This window comes from Astatotilapia calliptera, chromosome 6 (assembly GCF_900246225.1).
Source record: "Astatotilapia calliptera chromosome 6, fAstCal1.2, whole genome shotgun sequence".
Lineage (NCBI taxonomy): Eukaryota > Metazoa > Chordata > Actinopteri > Cichliformes > Cichlidae > Astatotilapia > Astatotilapia calliptera.
Window position 1 is genome coordinate 16300726 of NC_039307.1, and position 26162 is coordinate 16326887.

The following is a 26162-nucleotide window of genomic DNA, read 5'->3' on the forward strand; positions in this document are numbered from 1 at the left end:
AATTTTGCAATATTGCAGACACTTCACCTTTTCTTTTTTTTTCTTCATTTCAAATTTTTTTTTATTTATGTATTTTTGTTTTGACGTTTTTTTGTTTATACTGCCATTACATGGCAGTACTCTTGAATATTTAATTGTACCATTGTGATTCCTGCATACAGATACCCAGTGGAATGTTTGGCAGTAGTGGAGCAGCACAAACCCGGGCCATGCAGCAGCAGCCTCCTCAGCCACCAGTGCCACCTCTCAGCTCCTCCCAGCCTAGTCTACGTGCTCAAGTGCCTCCGTTTCTCTCCCCTCAGGTAGTCAAACACATGATAATGCATATTAGATTTATTATGTGCTACTATGTCAAGTCCTAACACATATAAACAATCGCTTAAAGCTTGAAGATTTTGTGATATGGCCGAGGAACATGATTCTTTTCTTCCCCCACGTGTATATTTTGTATATTTTGGGCTTTTTAACTCATTTTAATTCTGTTGAATATGTCGTCTTTGTCCTCTTAAAATCTCCACAGCGTAGATCGCTTTTTACCTTTTTTTTAAAATCACACTTAAAAACTCATGTGCAGTTTCAGTGATGTGGTTGACATACTGTGGCCATAACTCTTGAAATTGCAAGATTGCCTCCCAGACCTTTCACCTCCCTTCTTTTCTATCCTGCACAAATGCAGCGGTGGCTAGTTTCATCTTGCCAGAAGGTGCTTTTATGTACAGTTATTGTGATGTGCAGTGACTAACTTGTCATCTCTCTTTTGTTCCACCTCCATTTTTTCTATTCGCTTCAGGTCCAAGCACAGCTCTTGCAGTTTGCAGCAAAAAACATTGGTCTGAACCCTGCACTTTTAACTTCACCAATAAACCCTCAACAAATGACCCTGTTGTACCAACTTCAGCAACTGCAAATGGTGAGGTGCCATCGCTCTTTGCATTGCATTTGCAGCGCAGCTTTAACCTTTACAGCTTGTGCGAGAGAATATGTCTTCTGGACCTTTATTTTCATTTTTGATTTGACTTTTTAATTAGATTTTACTTCCTATGAATATGTCATTTTTAAAAATGACGATATCTAACAATGCATGAGAAAGGGAGTGTAGATTTTTTTATTGTTTACATCAACGTATTTCTTTATTTGTCTTCATCGATTCAGGCGTACCAGCGTTTACAAATCCAGCACCAGATGATGCAGGCGCAGCGCAATGTTTCCGGCCCTATTAGACAACAAGAGCAGCAAGTGAGTCAATAAATGTGTCATTACAAATAAAGTATGACCGTGAAGGTCTTTTAAAATTTCATGTGTGTGACTACATGTGGGCCATGAGTCATCGTACTGTGACCCAACTTCATTTATTCCTTTTTTTTTTTCTTTTTTTTTCACTTATTTTTTGTCACATCATTACAACAGCGAAAAGAATGTGCTTTGTAACAACAGGAGTTGCTGAAACGTTTAGATAACACAGGAACTTGTTACTTCCCATTATCTGACAACTTCTCCATTTTGCAAAAGGCGATAGTTTGTTCTCCTTTTTGTAAAAGAAATTATGTTTTGTTAAAAATAACCCACAAGATCCATAAGATATAGGTAAATCTTATCTATCTAACATTTTCTGTTTAAGCTTATCTTTGCAAACCACCCCTGCTTGTTCTTTCTGTTTGTTTTTGCTTGCGTATCTTTATCTATAACATTGAAACATTTTATTTTCCTCTTGCTTTTCCTTTCTATTCTCCACTGTCTCGACTTCCTCTTTGTTTTTCTTTTGTTTCATTATTTCCATCCATAATTTGATTAATGTTGTTGCTCTCCTGGCCTATATTTCCCAGTGCTTTCTTTTGAAATACATAATTATGACAGTCCTCCTTTTCTCTCCCAGGTTGCACGTACAATCACCAACATGCAGCAGCAGATCCAGCAGCACCAGCGTCAGCTGTACCAAGCGCTGCTGATGAAGCAGCAACAACTTCCCTCTCATTCCTCTTCTTCTTCCTCCTCCACTGGTCTGCATCCCCCCGGTGGCCCCGCCGGAGGCCCCGGCTCTGGCAAATCAACCCTGGACCCCTTCACAGGCACTCACCAGGCTCCGAGCCTTGCCGATACACTGCACACCAAAGAGCCGCCGTCGTCGCCCAGCGCCTACAGCACATACCCTCTCTGTGAGTCTGCTCTAGCAACAACACGGGGCTGAAAGAACTACACTATGGTCACTTTGTTTAAAACTCAAATTTTCCCATGACACAGAAATAAAAGAAGAACCCTCATTGTGTATTACAGCCTGTGTAGCACCTGATTTTGTGTCATGTGAAGTAAAAAAAAATCAGCAACTCTTTAAAAAAAAAAAAAAAAAAAAAAAAAATCGTGCAATTGCCAAAATGCTTGCATCTTTTGTCTTATAGTTGTATGTGCAACACAATGTATCAAACAGTGTATCGTTGTGTTGTGTGTTTGAAATATTTGTTTTTATTTGTGCAAATATTAACAAAAGATTCCTGTGTTTTGTGTTCAGCTGGACTGAATCCAAACATGAATGTAAACTGCATGGAGGTTGGGGGTCTGTCCCTTAAGGAGCCCCCTCAGCCCCAATCCCGCCTGTCCCAGTGGACACACTCCAACTCCATGGACAACCTCTCTGGCAACTCTTCAAATCTGGAGAACAACCTCAATAAGCACGGTACTTTGCACAATAACACAGACAAGCATGCTCACATAATGTAGAGGCTTTGAGAAAATTGTTAGATGAAACCAGCCTGACATTTAATGTTAAGTTGTTTTTTTGCATAAATACTTTCCAACGCCTTTTTAAAAATAATCTTGAGATTTTTGTGCAGACATGCTTCACTTGTTGAGGAGTGATTATAAGGCACTACTGCAAACGCCACACCTCCTAACACACTTAGGACTCGTTGACTTGTTTCCCAATGAGTAACTCAACAACTGACAGTAGCTTTTTGCCACTTGTATCATGCAAGACTTTCGACTGTGCGTTTGTTTTTTTTCGCACGTTCTGTTTGCAAGCTCATTAAGAATCCCTGAGTCTGAGGTGTCATAGTTCCACCCAATAACAATGACAGGTGTTGCAGTCACATCCTTGAATATAATTGTGACATTTCTGTGATTTTCGAGAAGACAAATGCAGTCTTATATTTGTGTCAGTTTGAAACCACTGAAGTACACAAAGCACTCAGTAATGATGTCAGTTACTTTCCATAAAAACAATTTCTGTAATGTTTTGAGAAACTAGTTAACTGACGCAGACTTGTCAACTACTGCATTACTTTCATTTTAGCATTTAAGATTTCGTCAGGTTCTGCATTTCATACACATGATCTGTTTTCCAGCTTATACATAGATAACAATCTGTGGACTGCAAACAGTTATTCTTAGCTCATAGTTTCATCTTTTTTCTCCCACTATGGAAATGTTTATTGAAGATCTTAATCTTACGTCTACTGAAGCTCAATAGGAGCATCAGTAGACTTAAAAATAGACTTAATGTAGACACCATTTTTAGGGTGGTGTTAAATGTGCATTTATAATATTAATACTTGCAAAAATGTGTATATTTTCCTACTAAGTTGGACTAGGTTCAGGTGACTTTCTTACTTTTTCCTTGTGTGTTTCAGGTGCCATATCTGCTGCCTCTACCCTGGTCCCTCCTGGGAAGCCTCCTCAGCTGGAGGACTCATACAGCCCTTACAATCTAATCTCCAGCTCTGAGTCTCCCACCAGCCCCCTCGTGCCCCCTGACTGGGGCCAGGGCAAGAGTCCCAGTGAAAAGATCTCCAATGGGACCAACATTAACTGGCCCCCAGGTGAGAATGAGATGCAGAGGTATAAAGGTGTAGAACAGACAGGTGTTTTTCTTTAAATTGTGTGAAAAAGTCTCTGAATCTTTGGATACAAAGGCATTTATGAACATGTCGGGTGTTTATCTAGAACGCAGTACAATCTCACTGGACTAATAAAATACAAACAGTACTTTTCTTATGTCGTAATTGCTTAATTGCATCAATTAAGGCTGCTGCTAAGGAAGCAGCTATTCAGTCTACAAAATTCAGAGGAAGATTTAAATACGAAGCATAGCATTAGATCAGGTTGGTTCACCACAATACCATTTTACACATTTACATGGCAGCTCTTATATAAAGTAGGCTAAACAGTATTACTGCTAAACTTAGCCTGTCCAGAGTGGACCTCTATCTGCAAGCCCTCTTGCAATTCATCTCACGCACCCCAGTTGCTGCAGTTGCAGTGCACCAAGTATAATTCAGCGTAACACCTCGCTTCACACCTTTGTGTACATCTAACCTTGAAGTTTTAGCAGTCCTTTATTGTGTGCGTGTGTTTTAGAGTTCTGCCCAGGGGTGCCATGGAAAGGCCTTCAGAACATCGACCCCGAGAATGACCCCAATATGACCCCTGGCAGCGTCCCCAGCGGTCCCACCATCAACACCAACATCCACGACGTCAACCGTTACCTGCTGCGAGACAGGAATGGAGGTATGACAACAGACAAGGGCCCAAATATCAGTACGACCGATAGCCCCACCGAAAAGTCGCGCTTTGTAAAGTTAGATGAATATACGTTAGTAACCACTTCCACAAGCCTATCCATGCTACCATATCTGCTTCACCACAGACCCCCACCATCATGCTGCACAGCATATATGAAATTAACCTTTTTGGGGGTTTGTGTCTGCTCACCACACTGTTCTCTACAACCATATAGCCACAGCTTCTCCACTTCAGAATGGCTCTTTGCCTCCAATCAGCAGCGACTGGCCCGTCAGTGGCTACTCTAGATCTTTCAGACTGTCGTCCTGTGATGGAGATGCCTCAGGTACACATCCCACGTATTCCCACTCATGTGTGGACCTGCTGACCTTTCCTTGCCCAAATGGAGAAATTCTCCTTATCTTCAACCTTACTTAACCTCTGAACTTTATTTATACATGTTCTTACCTCAGTCACACCTAAAAACCTGTTCCTTCAGCGCCTTAAACATCCTTTACCAAAACTCTTTGACCAAACCCACAAAAAAAAACAAGCCTAACCTAACTGGTCGTGACATTGGTACACACCCTATGTGTTCATGAATCTTAAAAAAGGATATTTGAAGTTTTTATTTGTAGACATTTTTGCAAAGTATGGTGTAATTGAAGACAGGTGGGTTTGTGGCTTGTTTTGCTGTTCATTTCCACATTTTGAAGCTACTATAAAGAAGTTCCAGATGATCCAGTTGAACGGTCATATTACATATAAAAAAAATAAATACATTAAAAAACATTTTTTAACAGTATCCTCTTTCTCTTTCTCTGTTTCTGCTCTCCATGTACAGGTAAACTGTCTGACATGAAATCCACTTGGTCCCCAGGGCCCATCTCTCAGAGCCAAGCTTCTCTGTCCCACGAGCTTTGGAAAGTCCCACAGGGGCCACGCAGCACCACAGCCCCATCACGGCCTCCGCCAGGCCTCACTAACACCAAGCCCTCCTCTACCTGGGGAGGCAATTCGCTGGGTCTGTCTCAAGGCTGGAGTGGCTCATACTCCTCTGGTGAGCACTCAATTTCTTTTTATCAGAAATAGTGATGTGAAACTATCTGATACGTCATCACTGAGTTTTTATTGAAAATAAGCATACTATTGGAAAAAGAGAAAAAAAACACCAGTATTGACAGTTTAGTGTGTGATTCAGGCACTTCAGGTGTGTGATTACTCCACTTTACATTTTTCTTCAGTTCTTGTTTTTATTTTGTGTCATTCTGTTTTGAATTGACTTTAGTTTCAATGAGTTTCCTGAGTGAGATTTCTCATTTCAGTATCTATTGTGTCTAGTTTTAGTTTAGTTTTTATTCGGTGTTAGTTTTAGTTTTGTTTTTACTACACGAGGAAGAGTCAGATTGTGTGATTTAGAAAGTTTATAACGATATGATGTTTCTTTTCAAGCTATACAAACACAGTCATGTAGACAGTCTCAATAACCAGATTCCCCAAAGCCTGCTCAGACTGGTTGCGTTTATAAATTTGATTATAGTAACATAAAGTAAAGACATTATTCCTTTTTTATTTTTTAATGACACACTTTACAAGTAATTTTCTTATTTTCTTTTTTTTCTGAAGTCTCATTTATATTTATTTCAGGTGGCTAAAATGGTTTTTAATGCCCAGTTTTAGTTTTCATTTTCATTTCAGCTTTAGTTAATGATCATCATGTGGGTTAAACTGCTTTTTTAAAGAACAGTGTATCATCATCATAACTGCAATATTGGCTATTTACTTCATGAACAAATAAATATCAGGTTGCTTCTAACAATTTCTTTGAAATTGCTGAGCTTAAGCTGCGTACAGTGCCTGTAATTTACAGAGGACAAATCAGGACATTTGAGCAGATTGCCGTGACCACGAATACAGGCGAATACACTCTATGATGTATTACACGCAAGCCACAGACATGGTTGCCTATGCATAGGTGTGGTGTTCACAGCTGCGACTTAGCACAACCCAACTCTTGGTATTGTAAAGGTTGCCTGAACACACCCTGCCAAACTGACATCTTGAGGTTTACCAGCTTTCGCGTGACCTCGTTTTGACATGACAGATCTATACTTTATGCAGCAAAGAGGAAATAAATTTAGTGTGTGGAATAGATAGCAACTGGTGTCATGTTTTCCTTAGTAGTTGAGCTCTTAGACTTCAAGGCCCAGAGTCTCAGGGCTCTGGAAAAAGTCTCATAATATCAGAGAGTGTTGTATGTTGAATACAGCTATTTTTCTCTTTCTGTTAGAAGGGCACTGTCACATTGATACACACTCACTTTATCTTTCTTTAGAAAGAAGCCATCTAGGCTTCTTGCAGTGCGTGCCTGTGCCTGACCAAGATTCAGTTTTGACATTGAGTCAAATAACTTGTAATGAAAGTATTTCTGCAAATCATTATTCCAAGAAAACTCTTAATTTTTAACTCTGTCTGCATCCGTGTTACAGAGGGAACCACATGGAGTACAGACAGCTCCAACAGAACCAGCAGCTGGCTGGTGCTGAGGAATCTCACCCCACAAGTGCGTATGCTTTTCTTTTTTTCTTTTTTTTTCTTTCCTTTTCTTTTTTTTTTTTGCTAGTTTTTCACTGATACCTTGGGCCATTATAAGGAATTCGAGTTTAGTCCGCTCAAATTTGAATCTGCAGTTGTAGATTTCTGCTGGTGTAACCTTTTATATAGTTGCAATGACAAAAGAAACAAAGCAAAAGGAATAAAAACAGAAGGTAGACTGTGTTTGAGATAAAATGGTAAGATAGTTGTGACTGCAACTTTAGTGTGCTAATGTCTTGTTCTTTGCTGCAGATTGATGGTTCAACTCTGCGGACCCTGTGTATGCAGCACGGCCCCTTGATCACATTCCATCTCAACCTGACCCAGGGGAATGCTGTGGTGCGCTACAGCTCCAAGGACGAGGCTGCCAAGGCCCAGAAGTCCCTGCACATGTAAGCGTTAGCACAAGTCTCTTACATCAGCAAAAGTGGACTTAAAAACGGGGGAAAAGGGCACTTTTTACTGAGGCAATATAACAGTGAAAAAAAAGACAAATGCTTGGGGAAAACACAGTGTTCCTGATTTCTTTAGTATCTTTTCTCATGAATAGAACAGTTCAACATTCTCAATAATTCCAAGCAATGTTATTTTTGTGTCTGGGACAGTCACATGGGGGTGGGGAGTCACACCGTGGTCAGATGTATTGCAAAATTACAGAGATTGTTGTGATAATTAGTTCATCATGGGAAAAGAGCAGTGTGGAGACACGTGTTTAGGCTGCACGCTCACGTTGTTATTTCTGTGAGTCTCATGAGAGTTCCCTGATTCGGTTTAGCTAATAGTTTGTTGCCATGGAAACAAAATACAAGCCTTGTGACCCACTTTTCATTATCAGCAGCATTAAATGTGGTTACAGTGTAATGTTGGCATTAAGCACAAAAACAATTGAATAACATTAAAAGCAATCATCTGTCATGTCTGGTTTGCTCCTGATCGTAAAAACCATTCATAATTTTTTTTTTCTTCTTCTTCTGTGCGTTAAGGTGCGTGCTCGGAAATACCACAATCCTGGCGGAGTTTGCTGGCGAGGAGGAAGTGAACCGCTTTTTTGCACAAGGCCAGTCGCTGGGGGCAAACACCACGAGCTGGCAGGCCAACCCGGGAACCAATCAAAACCGAATGGGCGGGGCAGCGCAGTCCCACTCAATTGGCCAGTGGAGCAGCAGCACCGGCGGAGGCAAGGCCAGCGGAGGCGACCTGCTGTGGGGCGGTGTGCCTCAGTACTCCAGCCTGTGGGGTCCGCCCAGTGGAGAGGATGCACGCGTGATTGGGAGCCCCACCCCTATTAACACCCTGCTGCCTGGAGATCTGCTGAGTGGGGAGTCCATGTAGGATGATGCCACAACACACTAACCAACCAACCAACTAACTCACCGCCACCATGTCATGTAAGCCATTGGTGGAGGGTGGGGTGGATTAAGAAAAGAAAAAAAAAAAAAAATCAATGTGAACAGGAGCAAAACCCAAGCAAATCATGTGGTGATAATCAGTATCAATTTGAACTGTTTGAACTGTGAATTGTAAATCAGAAGGTTGGGGTCATTACCACAGACTGCAGACCCCAGTCCTTTTGTTTTACTTTGGTCCCTTTCTCATTTGGTTTGCCGTTTTTTGTTTTGTTTTTGAGGGAAAACAGCCCTTTTTGTCCTCTTGGTATTTTTTAAAATGCATTATATTAAAAAAAAAAAAAAACAAACTGAAGTGAGACACAACACAAAGAAACCTTTTAACTGTTTTATTAGTTTTTCCATAAGTATTCATGGAATTCTGTGGGAGGATTTCTTTTTAGGAGAAGCAATCAAAGCTGCCATCTGAGACTTTCCTTTTCCCTCCTAAAAACAAATAAAAAAAATCATCCCAAAATAAGACTTACAACAACCATTCCCAGCATATCCATGGCCAATGATGTTGTTCAAAGACCTTTACTAGTTATGTTAATGTTTGTTTCTCAGCACTAATATTAGCCTTAAGTGCTCTCTGGCCCAGGTCCTTCCCAAGCCGTCTTTGTTTTTTGTTCTTTTTTTTGTTTTGTAACTGAAGAAAAAGCTGAAATCTTGCACAGTTTCACCTCTGAGCCAGCGAGCGGTACAGGACACAACTGGTGACTGACTTTGTCGCCGGGCAGTAAGAAGGCCTGGCCACGCCACGTGACTGGCACTACCAATCATCTACGTATTATTTTAATTTGTCTTAAAGGGATTGACACAGTTGTTTTTTTGTTGTTTTTGTTTTGTTTCTTTGGTAGGCCTAAATCCAAGCAAAAGTTTTGACACCCATCACAACGAATAAGCTGAGAGAAGATTATTTGTCAGCCTTGCTGCGTTTGTCCATTTCCTTATGAATATGTATGTCCGGTGGCACCTAATCATTGACCTCTGTGAGCCCGGATCCTTCTGGTCACCTTTAAAATCGGAACCCAGTTGCTTTCTGGTGCTTTGTCGAATTTTCTAATGACAGATTTGTTATGAAGCCCAGCGGCCTTTATGGTCGGCCAATTTTCGGAGGAAAAAAACCTCAATTCTACTTTCAAGTGACAGTTACATTGTGCAATATACACCATAGACCTTTCTTCCGTCCACAGTCGATGTCCACCGGAGCTGGTTTGTCTAATATTTTTGTTTTCTTGTTTGTCTTTTATGTTTTGAATGTTGCTGATTTCAGCAAAAAGACTTTGGAACTTCAAAAAAAAAAACAAAAAAACCCACCTTACCCCCATTTTTCAAAACTTGGATTCCCTCCAGACCACCAGTCCCCTTGAAACTGTTGGGAAAATTCTGCAAAGAGGAAGAAGCAGCTGTTGAACTGTGTATGCAGCAAATTGTACTAAAAAGTGACACTGGGGTACACAACAATGCACACTTCCTCTCTGCGTGCCACAGCCACACCCAACAGAGACTGAAACCACAGCGGGATTGGATGGTTCTGGGCATCTGGCACAATACCAAATAAGAGGGGTTTCTCCTAATGCAGTAGACCTACGAGTGTTCCTTGCGTTTGGTACTGTACAAACAGAAGAGACTAAGATTTTTTTTTGAGTTCTAAGGTTTTATCATAGCACTTATGAAGAGCAAATCGCTTCAACTGCAATCCAATAAATCAAAAAGGAGCAGCAAAAACGATGAAAACAACACAAAAAAAGTACTGCTCTTTTATGTACTGTATCTATTCCATGGAAACGTGTCTGGCGTTGTTCCTCTGGTAGCAGGCTGAAGGGAAACAAAACTGAACTGTACCATTGGACTTTTGGGGGGAAAAAACTTCACTCTTGGTTTTTTCCCCTTCTTTGAACTATATCAACGTGATTATCACTGTTACTCCAAAAATTGTTATCCTTGCTCTCTTTGGAGGCTCTAGACTTTGCAGTGTCAGTGGTCTCTGACACCCGCTGGACAGCCAATCCGGTCAGTCGGTGGTTGAGTCAGAGTGGGGTGAGGTGGGGGAGTGTCCACTGAGTGCCTCTTTGCTGTGGTCCTCTGGATGTCGAGCGGCAGCCCCACAGCGCAGCACTTCCTCCTGGGCTCCACTTGACCGTCTCTCAGTCTGGCGTGAAAAACGGATCCTCCGGGACTGGCCAATCACGGCTCTCTGCCGCACACACGGCATCTCCAACAGGGGCCCACTACCACTCGACCCTGCTGTCATCCTGCCCTCTTCCCCACCTCCCATCTCTCAGTTCTTTGACACAAAGATCACTTTAGCTGGAAGATGTAATAGTCATATTTCTGGAATTTTTGCCAGTGTACTTTGTATTTTTTGGAAAAGATCATTTGACTTTTTTTTTTTTTTTCCAGTGTGTTATATTGTTATTTTTATCTACATGCAGTGGTCTACAAAGTACTGGCTGCTGAACTAGCCCTTCACTGTTCATATGCAGAAACACTTTGGTCAGAGGTGCCTCTGTATGTTCATCCTGTGTATTGAATGCAAAATGAGGATCAATACTACAGACCGTTAATGATTGTCTATTTGTTTTTAACTGATCATGCTTTCTTCGTTTGACAGTATTCTGTAGTACTTCCAGGTAGTATCTTGAGATGTGTAAGAAAAAAAAAAAGGTGTCTCAGACGGGGGATGTGGGTGTTTGCCGCTCCAAGCTGCTCCACCTGCCCGCAGGCTGTCCCCCCTTGCCCTTTGCCTAGCTGCTATGCTATGACCTCCTCTCCTCCTCCACCACAAGAAGACCCAGTAGCCCTCCCCTGACCAAGCACCTACAGGCCCTCATATCTGTTTCTATGCAAAAAGACGAGAGGCTGGGGCCCTTTACAGCACGCCAAAGCTGTCTTGGGAATGAGCACTCCTCCCAGAGCTTGGCATATCCTAACAATTGTCCCCCACGCGCTCCTGTCAGCACTTCAAACTGGCCGCAGTTTCTGTAAAGTCAGGCTCAGCCACCAGAACACTGTCATGTATCTAAAAGTTAGAACACTTTATCAAAAGGTCGGCCTTTCTCTCTGAGCTGAAGACGCTTCTGTCCAGCTTGATCTCAGGGTAGGGGAGTTGATGATACAAAGTATGAGATGCAGCTCTCCGTATCTGTCCTTTCTACTGTGAGAGCAAAGTCTAAAACTTCGAAGGCCATCTGCACGCAGCAGGACGTACAGACCTCATGCCTCGAAACTGAATCCTTATTGTTGGGGGGAAGAGGCTCGCATTGAATCCTCTTCCCAAAAAGATGGCCTCTTGTTATTGTTTGGGGAGACATTATTGCATGTAAAAAGATGCCAATGTATTGTGCCAATATAAATTTGCTGTGTCATACTGTATATTTATAGAGAGCACTTCTGTTCCCTGTTTGGAGGAGCTTTGATGACCTTTGCAGAGGGTGTAGGGGGGGACAGGAGGGATCAAACAAAAGGGCGGCAGCATCACACCCTGAAGCGACTGAGATTTTTTTTTATGCTTTTGTGGGGAATGCCCCAAGCTAAGGAGAAAATCTTTACTCAGTTGGGGGTTCCGGTTTGCTACAGTGCACAGTTGATGATGGGTAATCCCGGGTACATATTTTTTTAAAACCAAAAATGAAATTGCATTTTAACGTCATTTTTATGAAGTTTGACATAAAAATCTTAAAAATGCTAAAAAATCTAAATGGAAAAAAAAAGATCTATAATATGTTAAAAGCTCTGCACTTCTAGCTGAAACGTCTCTGGTCATCAGCCTCTGCTACCAACATCTAAAGGAGCAGAGCGGTGGCTGGGGTGCCTTTTTTTTGTGGATGCTGTATTTATCTCGTTTTACGTTTGTGCCCTGCTCAAAGCAGGCCCACTGAACTGTACATTTCCACAGACCCAGGTGGCTTGGGCCCACTGTATCAGCCTCACTCTCTGATTCTGCATCAGCAGGAGCAGAGAGGCACATTTCAAGAGGTACAAAGTCTTAAAAATGAAACAAAAAAACAAAAAAAAAAAGCTTAAAAAATATATATTAAAAAAAAAATAAGAAAACGGGAAAAGGCTACCTTTCAGGACTTTCAGTCCTGCAGCACACAAGCAAAAATCACTATTGCCTGTTTCTGTAACTGCCTTGATCCAAGCTCAGACAGACCCAATAGCCGAGGACCTCCCAGCATCCTGTACTAACTGGAGAACCCTGACAGTGAAGGGGGTTTCCCATGCTGCACCAGCATCGAGAGGCTCTCCTCTCTACAGCTCTGTTCTAGATAGCAGTATATGTATACACTACATATAAATATATATATCTATATATATATGTACTGTGAGTACGGTGTGTGGTATCACCTCTTCAGACTTCTTGGATCGTAACCTCTGAAACTTTCATTTTAGTTTGAAAGGTCTTGGTTTAACACAGCTGAAAATGAGCAATATGTATTTTCCCCGCAAATAAGTGAGACAAAGGAAAGAATTTGGGTCGGGTATAAACTGATACTTGACTGATCGAAAGCAAAGTCTTTCTTGTACGGAGTCAGATATGCACGTTCTGGTTTTGATGACATATTACAGTACTATGAAGTGTTTGTACTGTATATGTGTGTTATTTGTTTGTTAATTAGGCTGCCTAAAAGCCCAACCTGAATCACCTGGTTTAATGCATATTTTACCCAGTTGATTAAAAAAAAAAAAAAGAAATCACAAACATATCAAAACAAAACAAAACATTGAACAGAAATACTTGAATCATTGAACGCCAATAACATAATGTGAAGTCAGTAATTATTATTTTTTTGTTCTTTCCATCTGACAGGTACACTTAGGGGCTTTTAGAGAACACCAGATGTGTATTGCATTAAGTTACAAATACAAAATCTTTGAAAAAAACAAAGTCATCTTAGATGTGTGCTTGAAAGTCAGATGTTTGTATGAATGTGTGCTCAAGAAACTGTGTACAGGGCACGTGGCCTGCTGTTATGTTCCACTCAGTACGTTATATTTTGTGTCTGTTTATATCTTCTTTTTTTCGTTGTTGTTATTGTTGATGATCTGTCAAAAACTATTCTGATAGACGTTGTTATCTTCTAACGTTGCACTGAGTGTCTTCTACCCCTCACTCAGCTAATCGTAGTTAAACGAGTCTAAGTACGGAGGGGCGATGGTGACAATTCATGTGTACATGTTTACTCAAGGACTTTGTTTTTCCATTCTGTAAAAAGTTTATCTACCTTATAGTGGCTTTTATTGTGGAATAATCCAATACAAGGATTATCTTGAGTATTGCACCATTTTGTTCCAATTATATAAAAAAGGAAATAGGAAAAAAAAATTAAAAAAGAAAAATGTGCAAAAAAAAAATGATAAAAGGAAAAAAAAAGAGTAACAAAAAACAAAAAAAAAACAAAGAACTGTGGCCATAGATAGCTGTAGAAGGACTAGTAATCCCGATTTTAACTTCATGGAGAGACGGAAAGGGATAAAGTGTGGGAGGTGAGTTTGTTATAAGACTCATTTCAGAGGTGCCTATCTTTTCTTTTTTTATTTTGCAAAAGCCACCTGTCGTTTACAAAGCATTTCATTTATCGGAGTTCAAGGAAACAGGAATGTTTTTTGGTTTCGTTTTTTGTTTTTAAGGACAAATTTCATCTTCCATCAAATATGGACATGAAAATCTTGCAAAATGAAGATTTATGCTACTTTCAGAACTCTGGGATTGATCAGTGTTGTCATATTTCAATTTTTAATTTCTCTTTTAGTATCGATGGACTATCTCTGTATGTGTTACATGGTGATTTTATGTTTTCTGTAATACTGCAACGCAGTTTACTCACTATCTTGCACACTCATTTAAAAAAAAAAAAAAGATGTGGATTTTGTCTCAGGAAGGCCAGGGTTCCAGATACCAACTCCATCATTTCTAGGTTTGATGTTCGTGTGAAAATAAGCAACTGAGAACTATTAAACTCCAAGAAAGCACTGAAGTTTATGAGTTTAACAGAATATAGAGAGTACCATTGTTTCTTTAAAACAACAAAAAATGTTCGTAGCAAGTCACATATTTACCAAATAAGACTAAGAATCAACTTTGAGAAAAGTGGAGCGCTTTACATGTGAAATTTGAAGTAGAAATTGCTTTACATTTAAACGCGATCAGTGGTTTGATTGTCATTATGACAGTGACAGGAAAATGCATTTGTATGTTTTGACTTTGAGTTTCCATCCTGTAGTTCAGGAGCACGTGCAAGACACTCTTTGTTTGTTTGTTTTAAAATCATCTCTCCTGCCTGTTAACATGTCAGTTCCTGTGACAGGTATTCAATAGCTGAGAGATTTCTTAACATGTAACAGATGGTTTTCAGAGGCATGTTGAAGAGGAGGAATAAAGCTGGTTTTTAATGGATCATGATCTATGCACAAGTGGGAGGGAGGAGTCCAAACCCTGCTGCTGTACTGCGGCGTTTGTCGACTCAGACTCTGGGGTTCAGGGTTTGATGGAGGGTTTTCATTTTTTTGTGTGTGTTTTTTGCTGAAATTTCTTCCACTCCCATCCCACCCATTGTCATCTAATGTTTTAGCAAAATTTTACATTGCGTCGTCATGCTGTGTAATCCTTAACCAATGAGCGCTTATCCTTCTGCTAAAGCACTGTGGGTTGTACTGAGGAAAAAACAAAAAGAAGCCCGTTACTTTTAAGGCTGTCTGTTTTTTTTAAGGGGAGGACGGCGGGTGGGTTGTGGGAGTGGGGGTACTTTGCCTTTGCCTTTCTCTTTACTTTGAAGAAAAAAAAAAGTGAAATTGTCTGTAACTGAAATACAAAGTTGTGGCTTTTAATGTTGTTCTTTTTTTTCTCCTCATAGAATGTGATTGTTAAAGACATGCACCGAAGAAAAAAAAAATGTTTCCATGGAACTTCTTTCGGACTATATTAATAAACTGCAAATTTTCTTGTCTGTTATTTTGTATCTTGTCCTGTTTTTTTTTTTTTTTTTTTTTTTTTTTTTTTTCTTTGTTTGATTGTATGTTTTTTTTAATAGTAGAAGGGAAAAAAAGCTTTTTGGGGGGCAACTAAAATCAAACTTTTAAAGCTGTTTTTAGCATATTTTACTTGTGATTCCATACGTGCAGATTTTAAGGTCTGGTGAACATTTTTATAATGCTCCAAAGTAACAGCCAAGAGCTATGTTGAAGGTACAATGTGTAAAATCTCAGCACCTTTCGATTGCAGCCAACTGAATTCTGGTTTCTTACCCCTTCCAATTTAATTGCATAATCCTAGTTACAGTGGCTGCTGTAGGGAAAAACACACTGTGGTAGTTTTGGTAGTTTATCTGTTGTAAATGCAGGCTGTTAGTCGGCTGTTTACCTCAGCTGGCAATGCCAGGTGAAATGCGTGAAAACTAATACAAGTCGCAGAAGCTCACTTCTGCTTTTGATGGTATCCTGAACGTTTGTTAGTAAGCGCTGCTGTTGGCTGATATTAGTGAAACTTTCTTTGAAGTGGATCTAACATTGGACATTCCATTCAGTTCAGTTAAATTCAATTTTATTTATGTAGCACCAATAACAATAACTTAAAACCAGCTGTTTTAAGTTATTGTCTAGCCCACTTGTCAGCTGTCCAGAGGTGGAAGGGTGGCATGTCTCAAAGTAAGTAATAATAATGTTTAGGCATCTTTTGATGTGTTACAGCTCTGATGATGAGGATGAAAATAAGCATGTACAATTCTTAAATGATCATACATAGTTTGAAAGCAGTTTAATTCCCCCCCCCCCCCCCCAAGAAACAAAAAAAAACTTATAAGGTGTACAATAGGTCTGAAAGTGGTCGATCTCTTGCTAGATACATAAAACAAGATCAGGCAAAACGTGTCCGTCTCAGCTGCTGTATTTAAAATAGCAGGACAACATAGCAGCTTCCACAGACCGGCGCTCTTTCCTGTGTATTTTAAATGGATTCTTTTTTTTTAGTTTATGAGCACATCAATTTGTTGTAGCACATAATCACACACTAATCATTGTATAGTTATGAGTACATCATTTTTTTCTATTACATAATCTCAAAAATTACTGTATCTTTAAGATTTTGTTTAATTATTTTTATTTTATTATTATTATGTATTTATTTATTTTACCAATAATCTTAAAACTGCAGAGTTGGCTGTAGCTTACGAGGTAGAGCAGGTCATCTACTAATTGGAGCTTTGGTGGTTGTCTGTTCGCTCTCTGATACATTCATTGGAGTATGGATGTCTGAAAATGTTAGAACTTAGGTGCAGACAAAACATACTTGTATGAATAAGTGAATGAGGCTGTTGTTGTTTAAGGCACTATACAAGAACCAGCCCGTCTTTGCCTTGCATTATAAAACACTTTGAGATAACTGTTGTTGTGGTTTGACACCATATAAATAAACTTGAATTGAATATTCTTTTCTTAGTTAATAATTTGGTTCAGTTCTTGACTGAAAGTCAAAGTGATGTAAAATCCTTCAGAACATTTAATTTATGTACGACTTCACGGAGTGTGATGGGTTAGACAGACTCACCTCCCAGAGGTGAGCGTTGTACATGAAGTGAAACTTAGACCAAAATAACTCATTGTAACTGGAAACAAACACATTCTGGGCACTACAGCCTCACTTCACTTCTCCTGATCTGAGGAAACCACTGACTGTGTCTTTATAGGGCTGTCTGTACACACACAGTTAGTTTAGCTGGTGCCAGTAGCTAAAGCCAGTAAACCTACAATTAAATGACACTCACTAACTGATGACTGCTACGTAACTTAATAGCACCATACAGAGACAAATGTTCATAGCAATGTATTTTTTAAGTGATAAAACAAAAGAAAAAAGCCCACCGCCACCTGATTTAGCCCAACTGCTATTAAAAAAAGAAATCAGGCTTTGGAGTCTCAGAACAAATGTGTGATCAAAGGAATAAACAACATTTAAACCTGCAACATAGTAAAAAAAAAAAACTGAGACTGCATTTGCTTTAAAATGACTTTAATGCAAACTGCAACACAATGCTCACACAAACAAATCTGGGATAGTAAGTGAAACAGTGGTAGCTACAGTAAACCACAGCAAATAAACACATTTAGAAAACAGTACGATGCAGCATGTAAAAAAAAATGACATATTAACACATGACACAATTGGTGAGAAGTGAGTATTCACCGACCTTGTCCCAACGACGGTAAAATTTCTGATATGTGTTAGAATTTCCTTTCATCGCAAGTGTCCTCAATCCTATAAACAGTACAGTTGTGTAGATGAAGTTGCAAAACAATCAAAATCAGCACAACTGCCAAAAATTGAGCCACAACAGTTTCTCATTGTTAACAGGTAATTTGCCATGACTGTTTGCATGAACTATATTTATTATATTTAACTATATTGATGACAACACTAACGGTCATGACGGTTTCAAATTAATAAAAGCAAAAATGGCTTATTGTTAGGCAATGATGCTAGTTTTGAATGTTATGCAACTGCTCGGTTTATAAAGCTGGGAAACCTGCGGTCAACTGAGACTGAAGAAATCAGTTGGATGAGTGATGAAACATTTCTCCCATTTCTCCCTGCAACAAGTACAGATTTCTATCTTTTTTTCAGAGCTAGCTGAAATATAATTTTGTGCTGTTCATTTTGCTTTAGGATAAACTGCTTAGTTTTCTGTGTTGTGGTGATGTTTGCAGCCCTCTGTGCTGGACTGGTGCAGGGCTAGGTGTGGTGTTCATTTTAGATGAAACCCCGCCAGATTCAATTCACGTCTGATTATTTTCCATTAACATTTTCTTACTGGTTTCCTTCAAAATGTTACATTGTATTATTGCATGGTTACATTGTAATGCTGGTTCTCTGAGTGAAGAGACTCACTCACATTCCATATGTAGCCGCTTACTTCCACCTATACTGGCTAGTGTACTTACTCAAAGAACCAGTGTTACAATGTAACCATGCATTCTTCATTCCTTCTTCCTGTTATATAACCCAAATGTTCAGTTTAACGTGTAAAAAGGTGACTGAATGTACTACAAGATAAGTTCAGTATATCTTTGTGTTGTCTGTCTTCACAAAACCTAAAAACCTCAGTTAGAGATAACGAGTATTGCAACACTGATTATCTACTTCCTTTGTCAACTCAGGCTTCCTGCTAAGTTGAGTCACCGCACACCAGAACGAAGCCCTTTGACAGATTATTTGGCTCTTTGTCTGCTAAAACGGATCAACTTACCACTATCTACTCCAATCTGAGACAACTGCTAAGTAACTGGAAAGGATATGTATACTGGGATATGTAACGGAGTGCAGAATAAAATTCAGTAATGTACAGAGCATTTAATCACTATGATCACAGCAAAAGCAGCCAAAGTTATTTTATAATAAGGTTAAAAAAAATGTCTGAATGCAAGCTGTCTAGCAATATGCAGGAGATTTAAAAGATATAAGAATTCTGCACACTAACTGGAGTTTAGTGTTTTTGGACACTCTAGTTTATGATGTTGATGAGAGCACCTCTTGAAATTCATAGGGGTTCCCCAGGTGAAGTTTACTTTGTTGGGAAGCTTCTGTTATTTCCCTCTGATGGGCAGGTGCTTGTGTTTGACTGGGAGGTGTTGCCCTACCCATTTCCTCGTAGACATCGGCTTCATGTGACTTCATACTCTGAGATCCTTTGCACTGACAGTCATTGTGAAAGGAGGAGAAAAAAGACAGAATTAACATACACTCACGATTTCCTGTGTTGAAATCAAAATGCATCATTTTCTCTCAATGCAGCATCCTCTGTGGAAATTTAAGAAGAAGTGTTAACCTAACTCAGACATGACTGTAATACCATTTTATTAGCGCTCAAATAACCTGAAATAAACTAGAAGAGGAGGGGGTTTAACTCAAAGGTGCCAACTGGCTGCACAAAGTTTTGAAACCAGTGGGGGTTTCTGTGGTTAGCTGCAGAGGATCTTGATGGCAACAAACAGGCAGTGTAGGTGGAAATACTTGTGACACATTTCCACCTCTTGCCTCGTGTATATATGTATATTCAAAGTGGCACATAAAAAGCTACTCACTTTAGAAATCACCACAAATCCAGTGAAGAGCAGAAGGAGAAAAACCACAGCTGATGACAAAGCGTACACCAGAAAGGAGTAACTGGAGCCACCAAACTGAGCACCTGTAGGCACAAGGTCAAAGCATCCTACGAGGAACCAGACAGAGACGTTCAGAACCTCTGACCCTGTGCTAACATCATACTTATTGCACAGTTGGCACAATTCTTGATTGATACTCCAAATCTCAAAACGACACAAACTCCTTCACAAACATTTGACTTGTGAATACGTTACAGATGATTTCTCATTCATTATTGCCATCTGCAAAAATGTAATAACATTAAGAAAAATGGCGAGTGCATCTTTGAACAATTATTGAATGTTTATTTCTTTACAATCCAAAAGGTCTATTGCATTATTTATAATTAGGTTAACTCTCACACATCACTGATACAAAAATCCCTGACTACTGTATACTATTCGAGACAATGAGTCATACATCCCCATTTATATCAGCAGTGTCACCAGACGTATTTGTACAGTTACTTATTTAAGCTGTCTCTCACATACAACACTGGCTCATTTGATGTCATTTACAGACTTTGTTTCGTCAGTTGTCCACATGCCCACATGTAAAAAGGCAAACGGTGCTGTTGTAATACAGGGGTTATGTTTTAGAGCCTTTAAGTGCTCCGTAGCACCTGATCTAATCAATTAAAAGTTATCCAGGACCCTCTGGGAACTAAAAAGAGGAGAAAGACTGCCTCTTTAGAGTCATCCCTCCCAAGCCATGTTTGGGGAGGCAGGGGAGCATGGCTGAACCCCAGGCACACATCTCTGTCACCTCCATGTCCGCTGACCTCTGTCCTCAGCTCCATCTCCAGAGGGAAAGGCAAACAACGTGAAGTAACAGACAGGGGTACCAACAGTAAGGATTTTTCCTAAACTTTTAAAAAGCTAGGTTCACACTTTAATTCATCTTTTGATATTGTTGCTGTGTGTATGAATCTGGCACCGTGTGTTAATGAGCAAATTTATATTTAATTTCAAATTCTTACGCAAAAAGTTGATAAAAAACTGCATCTATGAAAAGAGAAGAAACTTGGGCAACTCAAATATTAAAATCAGACCTGAACTTTCAAGATGTTTGAGACACTGTCTTATGCTTTGTACTCCAAGAGACGGGTACTATAACTCAAACTGGCCAAAAAGAAAGTCGATGCTGGTTGTGTGTAGACCAGTCAGAGTGCCCCTGTCGACTGCTGAAATCACTAAAGCATCATTACTGGACACAATGGAAGAAGGTGACCTGGTCTGTTGAATCACGTTTTCATTTACATCACATGGCACTAGGATGAAGTATTAGAAGAAAGCAACATGACAGAGACGATGTGATGCTTTGGGCAATGTTCTGCTGGGAAACCTCGGGTCTTGGCATCCATGAGGATGTTACTTTGACACATGCCACCTGCCTAAGCGGTTTTGCAGACCATGTACAGCTTTTCATGGACATGGACATATTCCCTGGTGGCTATGGCTTCTTTCAAAAGGATAAAGTGCCGTTGCCACAAAGCAAAAACGGTTTAGGAAAGGCTTGATGAGCACAACAACGAAGCTGACGAGTCGACTTGATTTGATGTGCTAGACAAACAAGTCCAATTCCCAATACAACAGCACCACATACTTACTTTGGAAAAGAGTAGAGAGATTTTTGCCTTTATACTCAACAGTTCTGGAAATAAACAAAAAAAAACCCTCTAGTTTGAATAAAAAACAAAATTGCACTCACCAGCACCAACAAGGAGGAAGAATTCCATCTTTCCACGTATGCGGTCATCTGCAGAGGAAAGATTTTCCACGACAAACTCGCAGTAGTAGCGATCTGTGTCGCTGGCGTTCAGCTGAGAGATGGTGATATTCACAGAATGAAGGCTCGGGTCTCCCCTGACGCGAATGCGGCTTTTGTCAGCAGAATTTTTAACTGTAAAGTCTTCCTTGGTGTACTTGAACAGCACTTCTTCTTCAACCAGCCAGGATCGTTTGAGTGAGACTCCCAGGGGCGCTGGGTACCTCTGTTCAATCTCACAGGGAAGAACAACGGATTCACCCTCATACTGCTTCAAGAAGTGAATCTCACTGCAAACTTGATGAAAATTTTAAAAAAGGAAAAAAAAAGAAAGGCATCACAAACAGAGAAGAACCACACGTGATTTATTTTTAGCCCGAATATATTTGTAATTTATCTCTGTCTCCTCTCGCTTTTTTATTACTCGTCTGACCAAAGCTAGCTGGGTTCTTAGGCCCTCAGATAGGGTCCTTCTTGTGATTCTACATACAGGGACGAAACTTCACTCCAGAACTTTAGAACAACTTACCACTCACGCTTTGCACCCGTGACTGTGTGGCCTCTTTTGAAAAGTAGCTTAAAACTTTTGTTCAATAGAAATTTGGGTTGTGGTTTGTGACCTTTTGCACAGTTTGTGTGTGTTCATTTCGCTTTCCTGGGTGATTTTTACTGATACCTATGCAAAACACTTTGTAACTGTTCCTCATCTTGAAAAGGACTATATAAATTAACTCTTTGTTTACTTAAAAGCGCATTTTCAAAAAAGTTGGGCTTGTGTAATACCATACAATGGTATACATTCAGTACATACATATAAATAAACAGTAAACAGCAGTGAAAAGTGTATATTCTAACATCATATTATAACAAATGTAAGAGATTATCCATCAGGACTTTTAAAAAGTGGCTTAGCCCAGAAATTATTCAGTGACTTTTCGGTTCAGCCTCACAGAAAAAAGCAAACGATCAAACTGCCAGCCTGAGCTGTGCAAAAAAAAAAAAAAAACAACTTACCAAAACCAGTCTGTGTGATGACAAAAGCCCACGAGTAAGCCAGGTACTGAATCCCAGACATCTGGTCCACTACCACAAAGCAGTAAATAAGATCTGGAGAGAATTATGAGATTATAGATGGCAGGACTCTTAAATGGACTTCAAAACTAGATTCATTGAAAATGAAACTATGTGAAACTTCATTAGCCCCACCTTCAAACCTCAAGACACAAACAAAAGGAAGTAAAAACTAACCAAGCGGTTAGTGGAATAGTTCTCCCGGCTTTCTGAGTGTAAAACACAAGTCAAAAAAAAGAAAGAAGAGGAAATTCTTTGGACAGTGGCTGCTTTTTCATCCACTTTCAGTCCAGTACAGATCATTTTCATTGACCACTAATTCTTCTTTTTTAATTTGCTTATTTGTTTGTTAGCAACTCGGACCTACACTATATTGCAGAGTCTCCTCTCAGCTTTCCAATTCATTGTATTCATGTGTTCCAGTTACTCCGAAGGCCACAGGTGTATAAAATGAAGCACCTAGGCATGCAGACTGCTTCTACAAACATTTGTGAAACAATGGGTCACTCTCAGGAACTCGGTGAATTCCAGCTTGGAACAGAATTATAACAAAATGGAAGTGATTGGGAACGACAGCACTGCAGCTATGAACAGTTGTAAAGCCACAGAGTGGGGTAAACGGATCCGAGGCAGAAGTTGCCAACTTTCTGCAGAGTCAGTTGCTACTGGGGCTTGTTTTTCACGAGCTGAGCTCAGCCATAACAAGAGTACTTACAGAGAGCAACCCCTGCACCAAAGGGCAAGCTTTCTCCATGTCCTTTCATGTGATATGTTATACTCGCAGGCCTTGCAATCTTACAAGGCCTTGTTTAATGTTGTGAAATTTGATGACTGATAATATAATGTTTTGACTAATTTTCATTTTTGGTGTAACAACCAAAACTGAATTAGCTCGAGCTTGTACTAATAGCTACCGTCGCACAAAATTTGACAAAGATTTTATTCAAACAGTAGATCGCACACTCTTATAACAGAACCAGCCTCAGCTGTCGACTGGTCTGATAAACCTCATTGTGTGGGACCCCAGCAGCTGTTATAAAGTGAGGTGTTTACTAAAGCACAATGGAAAAAATAAAAAATAAAAATGAGGAAGACATGGGTGCAGTGAGACGAGAGGAGGGGAGAAGACGTTGTTTCCTGTTGTTGCAGCAGCAGAGACGGCCTCAGATACAAACTGAGGTTGTTGCTTCTCCACGTGTGGGCTGACTTGACCACAATTTGAAACTGAGGCCTTTAATATTTCTTAAATATGTGTTATTAGAAGGTAGGACTGTTATCATATATTTAGCAAGAGATTGCCAAACTGTCTCGCACGTCTATTTTTAATCAACTGAAAAGCTTACATCAGACAATATCACAAAATACCCACAACTCTATTGCATTACAAATATAAAACCATGCACAATGTTTGAAAGTTCATGCTTTATTAGAATAGAATAGAATAGAATAGAATAGAATTCAACTTTATTGTCATTGCACATGTCACAGGTACAAGGCAACAAAATGCCTTGTTTGTAGCCAAACCCACAGAAATGCGGCAACACCAATAAGTCCATGATGTCTTCCTGACAGTCCAAAAAGACTCGTATAGATTGAAATTCTTTGTTTTTACATTCATCAGAGCCCAGCGTGCCCAAATATCAAAGAGAAATTAAAAATACATGCCATGGAAGAGTTCGGGTCTAAGGAGGTTGAAGAAATAGACTCATGCCACCCACAGAAGATAAAAATCAATTGAAAAGAATTGGAATATTGGAATATTTCAATTCCAAAATGAATGTTATACATTTGTCTATGAGCCTGGGAGTAGGGATGGGAATCTACAAGAATTGGTTCTTCTAGATTAGGCTAGGGATTTGTGTTTCAGGAGCGGGACCTCGCCTCCAAACACACCCCTTCCGGGTCATATATATATATATCACCCACCCAGTTCTACAAGCTGTTTGTTCTCATGTTCAGGCTCCACCTTCCATCCCCTCTGCCAGGCCTGGGAGCTACTGCCAGTCCCCATTGAGGCCTTCCCCAAACCCCAGCTCAATTCTTGATTAAGCCATTCGCCTTTATCTCTTAAAAAAACGCTGCCCGCCTAAAATGAAGACGTGAGCCCAGCTAGTGAGTTGGTTTGTATTGATAAACGGTAATTTTGAGACAATGCGTTTCAGCTATTTTACAGTAACATGAAAGTAATGTAACGAGTAATGGAAATTAATTACTTTCTCCTGGGAGTAATTAAGTAAATTTTTTGAGTAATTATTGTAATTCTGTGTAACTGTATATATACAGGGAGTGCAGAATTATTGGGCAAATGAGTATTTTGTCCACTTCATCCTCTTCATGCATGTTGTCTTACTCCAAGCTGTATAGGCTTGAAAGCTGCCACTTGCCACCAGTTTGGCCATATTTCAGAGCTGCAACATCACTGGAGTGCCCAAAAGCACAAGGTGTGCAATACTCAGAGACATGGCCAAGGTAAGAAAGGCTGAAAGACGACCACCACTGAACAAGACACACAAGCTGAAACGTCAAGACTGGGCCAAGAAATATCTCAAGACTGGTTTTTCTAAGGTTTTATGGACTGATGAAATGAGAGTGAGTCTTGATGGGCCAGATGGATGGGCCCGTGGCTGGATTGGTAAAGGGCAGAGAGCTCCAGTCCGACTCAGACGCCAGCAAGGTGGAGGTGGAGTACTGGTTTGGGCTGGTATCATCAAAGATGAGCTTGTGGGGCCTTTTCGGGTTGAGGATGGAGTCAAGCTCAACTCCCAGTCCTACTGCCAGTTTCTGGAAGACACCTTCTTCAAGCAGTGGTACAGGAAGAAGTCTGCATCCTTCAAGAAAAACATGATTTTCATGCAGGACAATGCTCCATCACACGCGTCCAAGTACTCCACAGCGTGGCTGGCAAGAAAGGGTATAAAAGAAGAAAAACTAATGACATGGCCACCTTGTTCACCTGATCTGAACCCCATTGAGAACCTGTGGTCCATCATCAAATGTGAGATTTACAAGGAGGGAAAACAGTACACCTCTCTGAACAGTGTCTGGGAGGCTGTGGTTGCTGCTGCACGCAATGTTGATGGTGAACAGATCAAAACACTGACAGAATCCATGGATGGCAGGCTTTTGAGTGTCCTTGCAAAGAAAGGTGGCTATATTGGTCGCTGATTTTTTGTTTTGTTTTTGAATGTCAGAAATGTATATTTGTGAATGTGGAGATGTTATATTGGTTTCACTGGTAAAAATAAATAATTGAAATGGGTATATATTTGTTTTTTGTTTAGTTGCCTAATAATTATGCACAGTAATAGTCACCTGCACACACAGATATCCCCCTAAAATAGCTAAAACTAAAAACAAACTAAAAACTACTTCCAAAAACATTCAGCTTTGATATTAATGAGTTTTTTGGGTTCATTGAGAACATGGTTGTTGTTCAATAATAAAATTATTCCTCAAAAATACAACTTGCCTAATAATTCTGCACTCCCTGTATGTATGTTTGGGCTCGCTAAAGTTGTTTGAGTTCATCCAAGCTGGTGAGAGACGGTGTCGGGGTTTCACAGGAGTTCTTCGACGAGGATTTCTTTGCTATTTAGAGGACTCCACTTCCTTTAACTTGAGAGGGGCTCGGTTTTGGGTTGGGACATTTCTCTTTGATCACCTGCTGGTAAATCGAGGGTTCAGGATGTTACTCTGCACGGTGGTGAGCTTCA

The 26162-nt window shown here is 40.0% G+C and overlaps 2 protein-coding genes across 5 annotated transcripts in view; one reads left to right on the forward strand and one right to left on the reverse strand.

Moving 5' to 3' along the window:
- Positions 1-15429, forward strand: part of tnrc6c2 (trinucleotide repeat containing adaptor 6C2) — a 54618-nt gene extending 39189 nt beyond the window's left edge. For 3 of the 4 annotated variants that reach the window (XM_026170583.1, XM_026170582.1, XM_026170584.1), the window contains 11 exons: positions 162-302; positions 791-910; positions 1153-1236; positions 1874-2153; positions 2504-2668; positions 3621-3809; positions 4348-4497; positions 5336-5551; positions 6981-7054; positions 7339-7478; positions 8070-8778. In XM_026170583.1, the coding sequence (XP_026026368.1) occupies positions 162-302; positions 791-910; positions 1153-1236; positions 1874-2153; positions 2504-2668; positions 3621-3809; positions 4348-4497; positions 5336-5551; positions 6981-7054; positions 7339-7478; positions 8070-8418 (1908 nt within the window). In that variant the 3' untranslated portion in view covers positions 8419-8778. Of the gene's footprint in view, positions 1-161; positions 303-790; positions 911-1152; positions 1237-1873; positions 2154-2503; positions 2669-3620; positions 3810-4347; positions 4498-5335; positions 5552-6980; positions 7055-7338; positions 7479-8069; positions 8779-15331 lie in introns of those variants that run through there. The other variant, XR_003272625.1, reaches the window with a different exon arrangement.
- Positions 15430-16246: 817 nt separating this feature from the next.
- LOC113024024 (uncharacterized) lies at positions 16247-22871 on the reverse strand. Its single transcript, XM_026170591.1, has 4 exons — positions 22393-22871; positions 21322-21675; positions 19551-19678; positions 16247-19161 (listed from the first exon to the last, which is right to left on the reverse strand). Exons 1-4 carry the CDS (start codon positions 22451-22453, stop codon positions 18976-18978), a joined length of 729 nt encoding a protein of 242 aa, XP_026026376.1. The 5' UTR covers positions 22454-22871; the 3' UTR covers positions 16247-18975.
- Between the last annotated feature and the right edge of the window lie 3291 nt (positions 22872-26162).

Excerpts from the sequence above, each read along its gene's own strand:
- LOC113024024 (XM_026170591.1), bottom strand. The coding sequence starts at position 22,453 with ATGTCTGGGATTCAGTACCTGGCTTACTCGTGGGCTTTTGTCATCACA. Across the intron at positions 21,676-22,392 it reads CATCACACAGACTGGTTTTG|TTTGCAGTGAGATTCACTTC; the intron begins GTAAGTTGTTTT and ends ATTTTCATCAAG. Across the intron at positions 19,162-19,550 it reads GATTTGTGGTGATTTCTAAA|TGCAAAGGATCTCAGAGTAT; the intron begins GTGAGTAGCTTT and ends AATGACTGTCAG.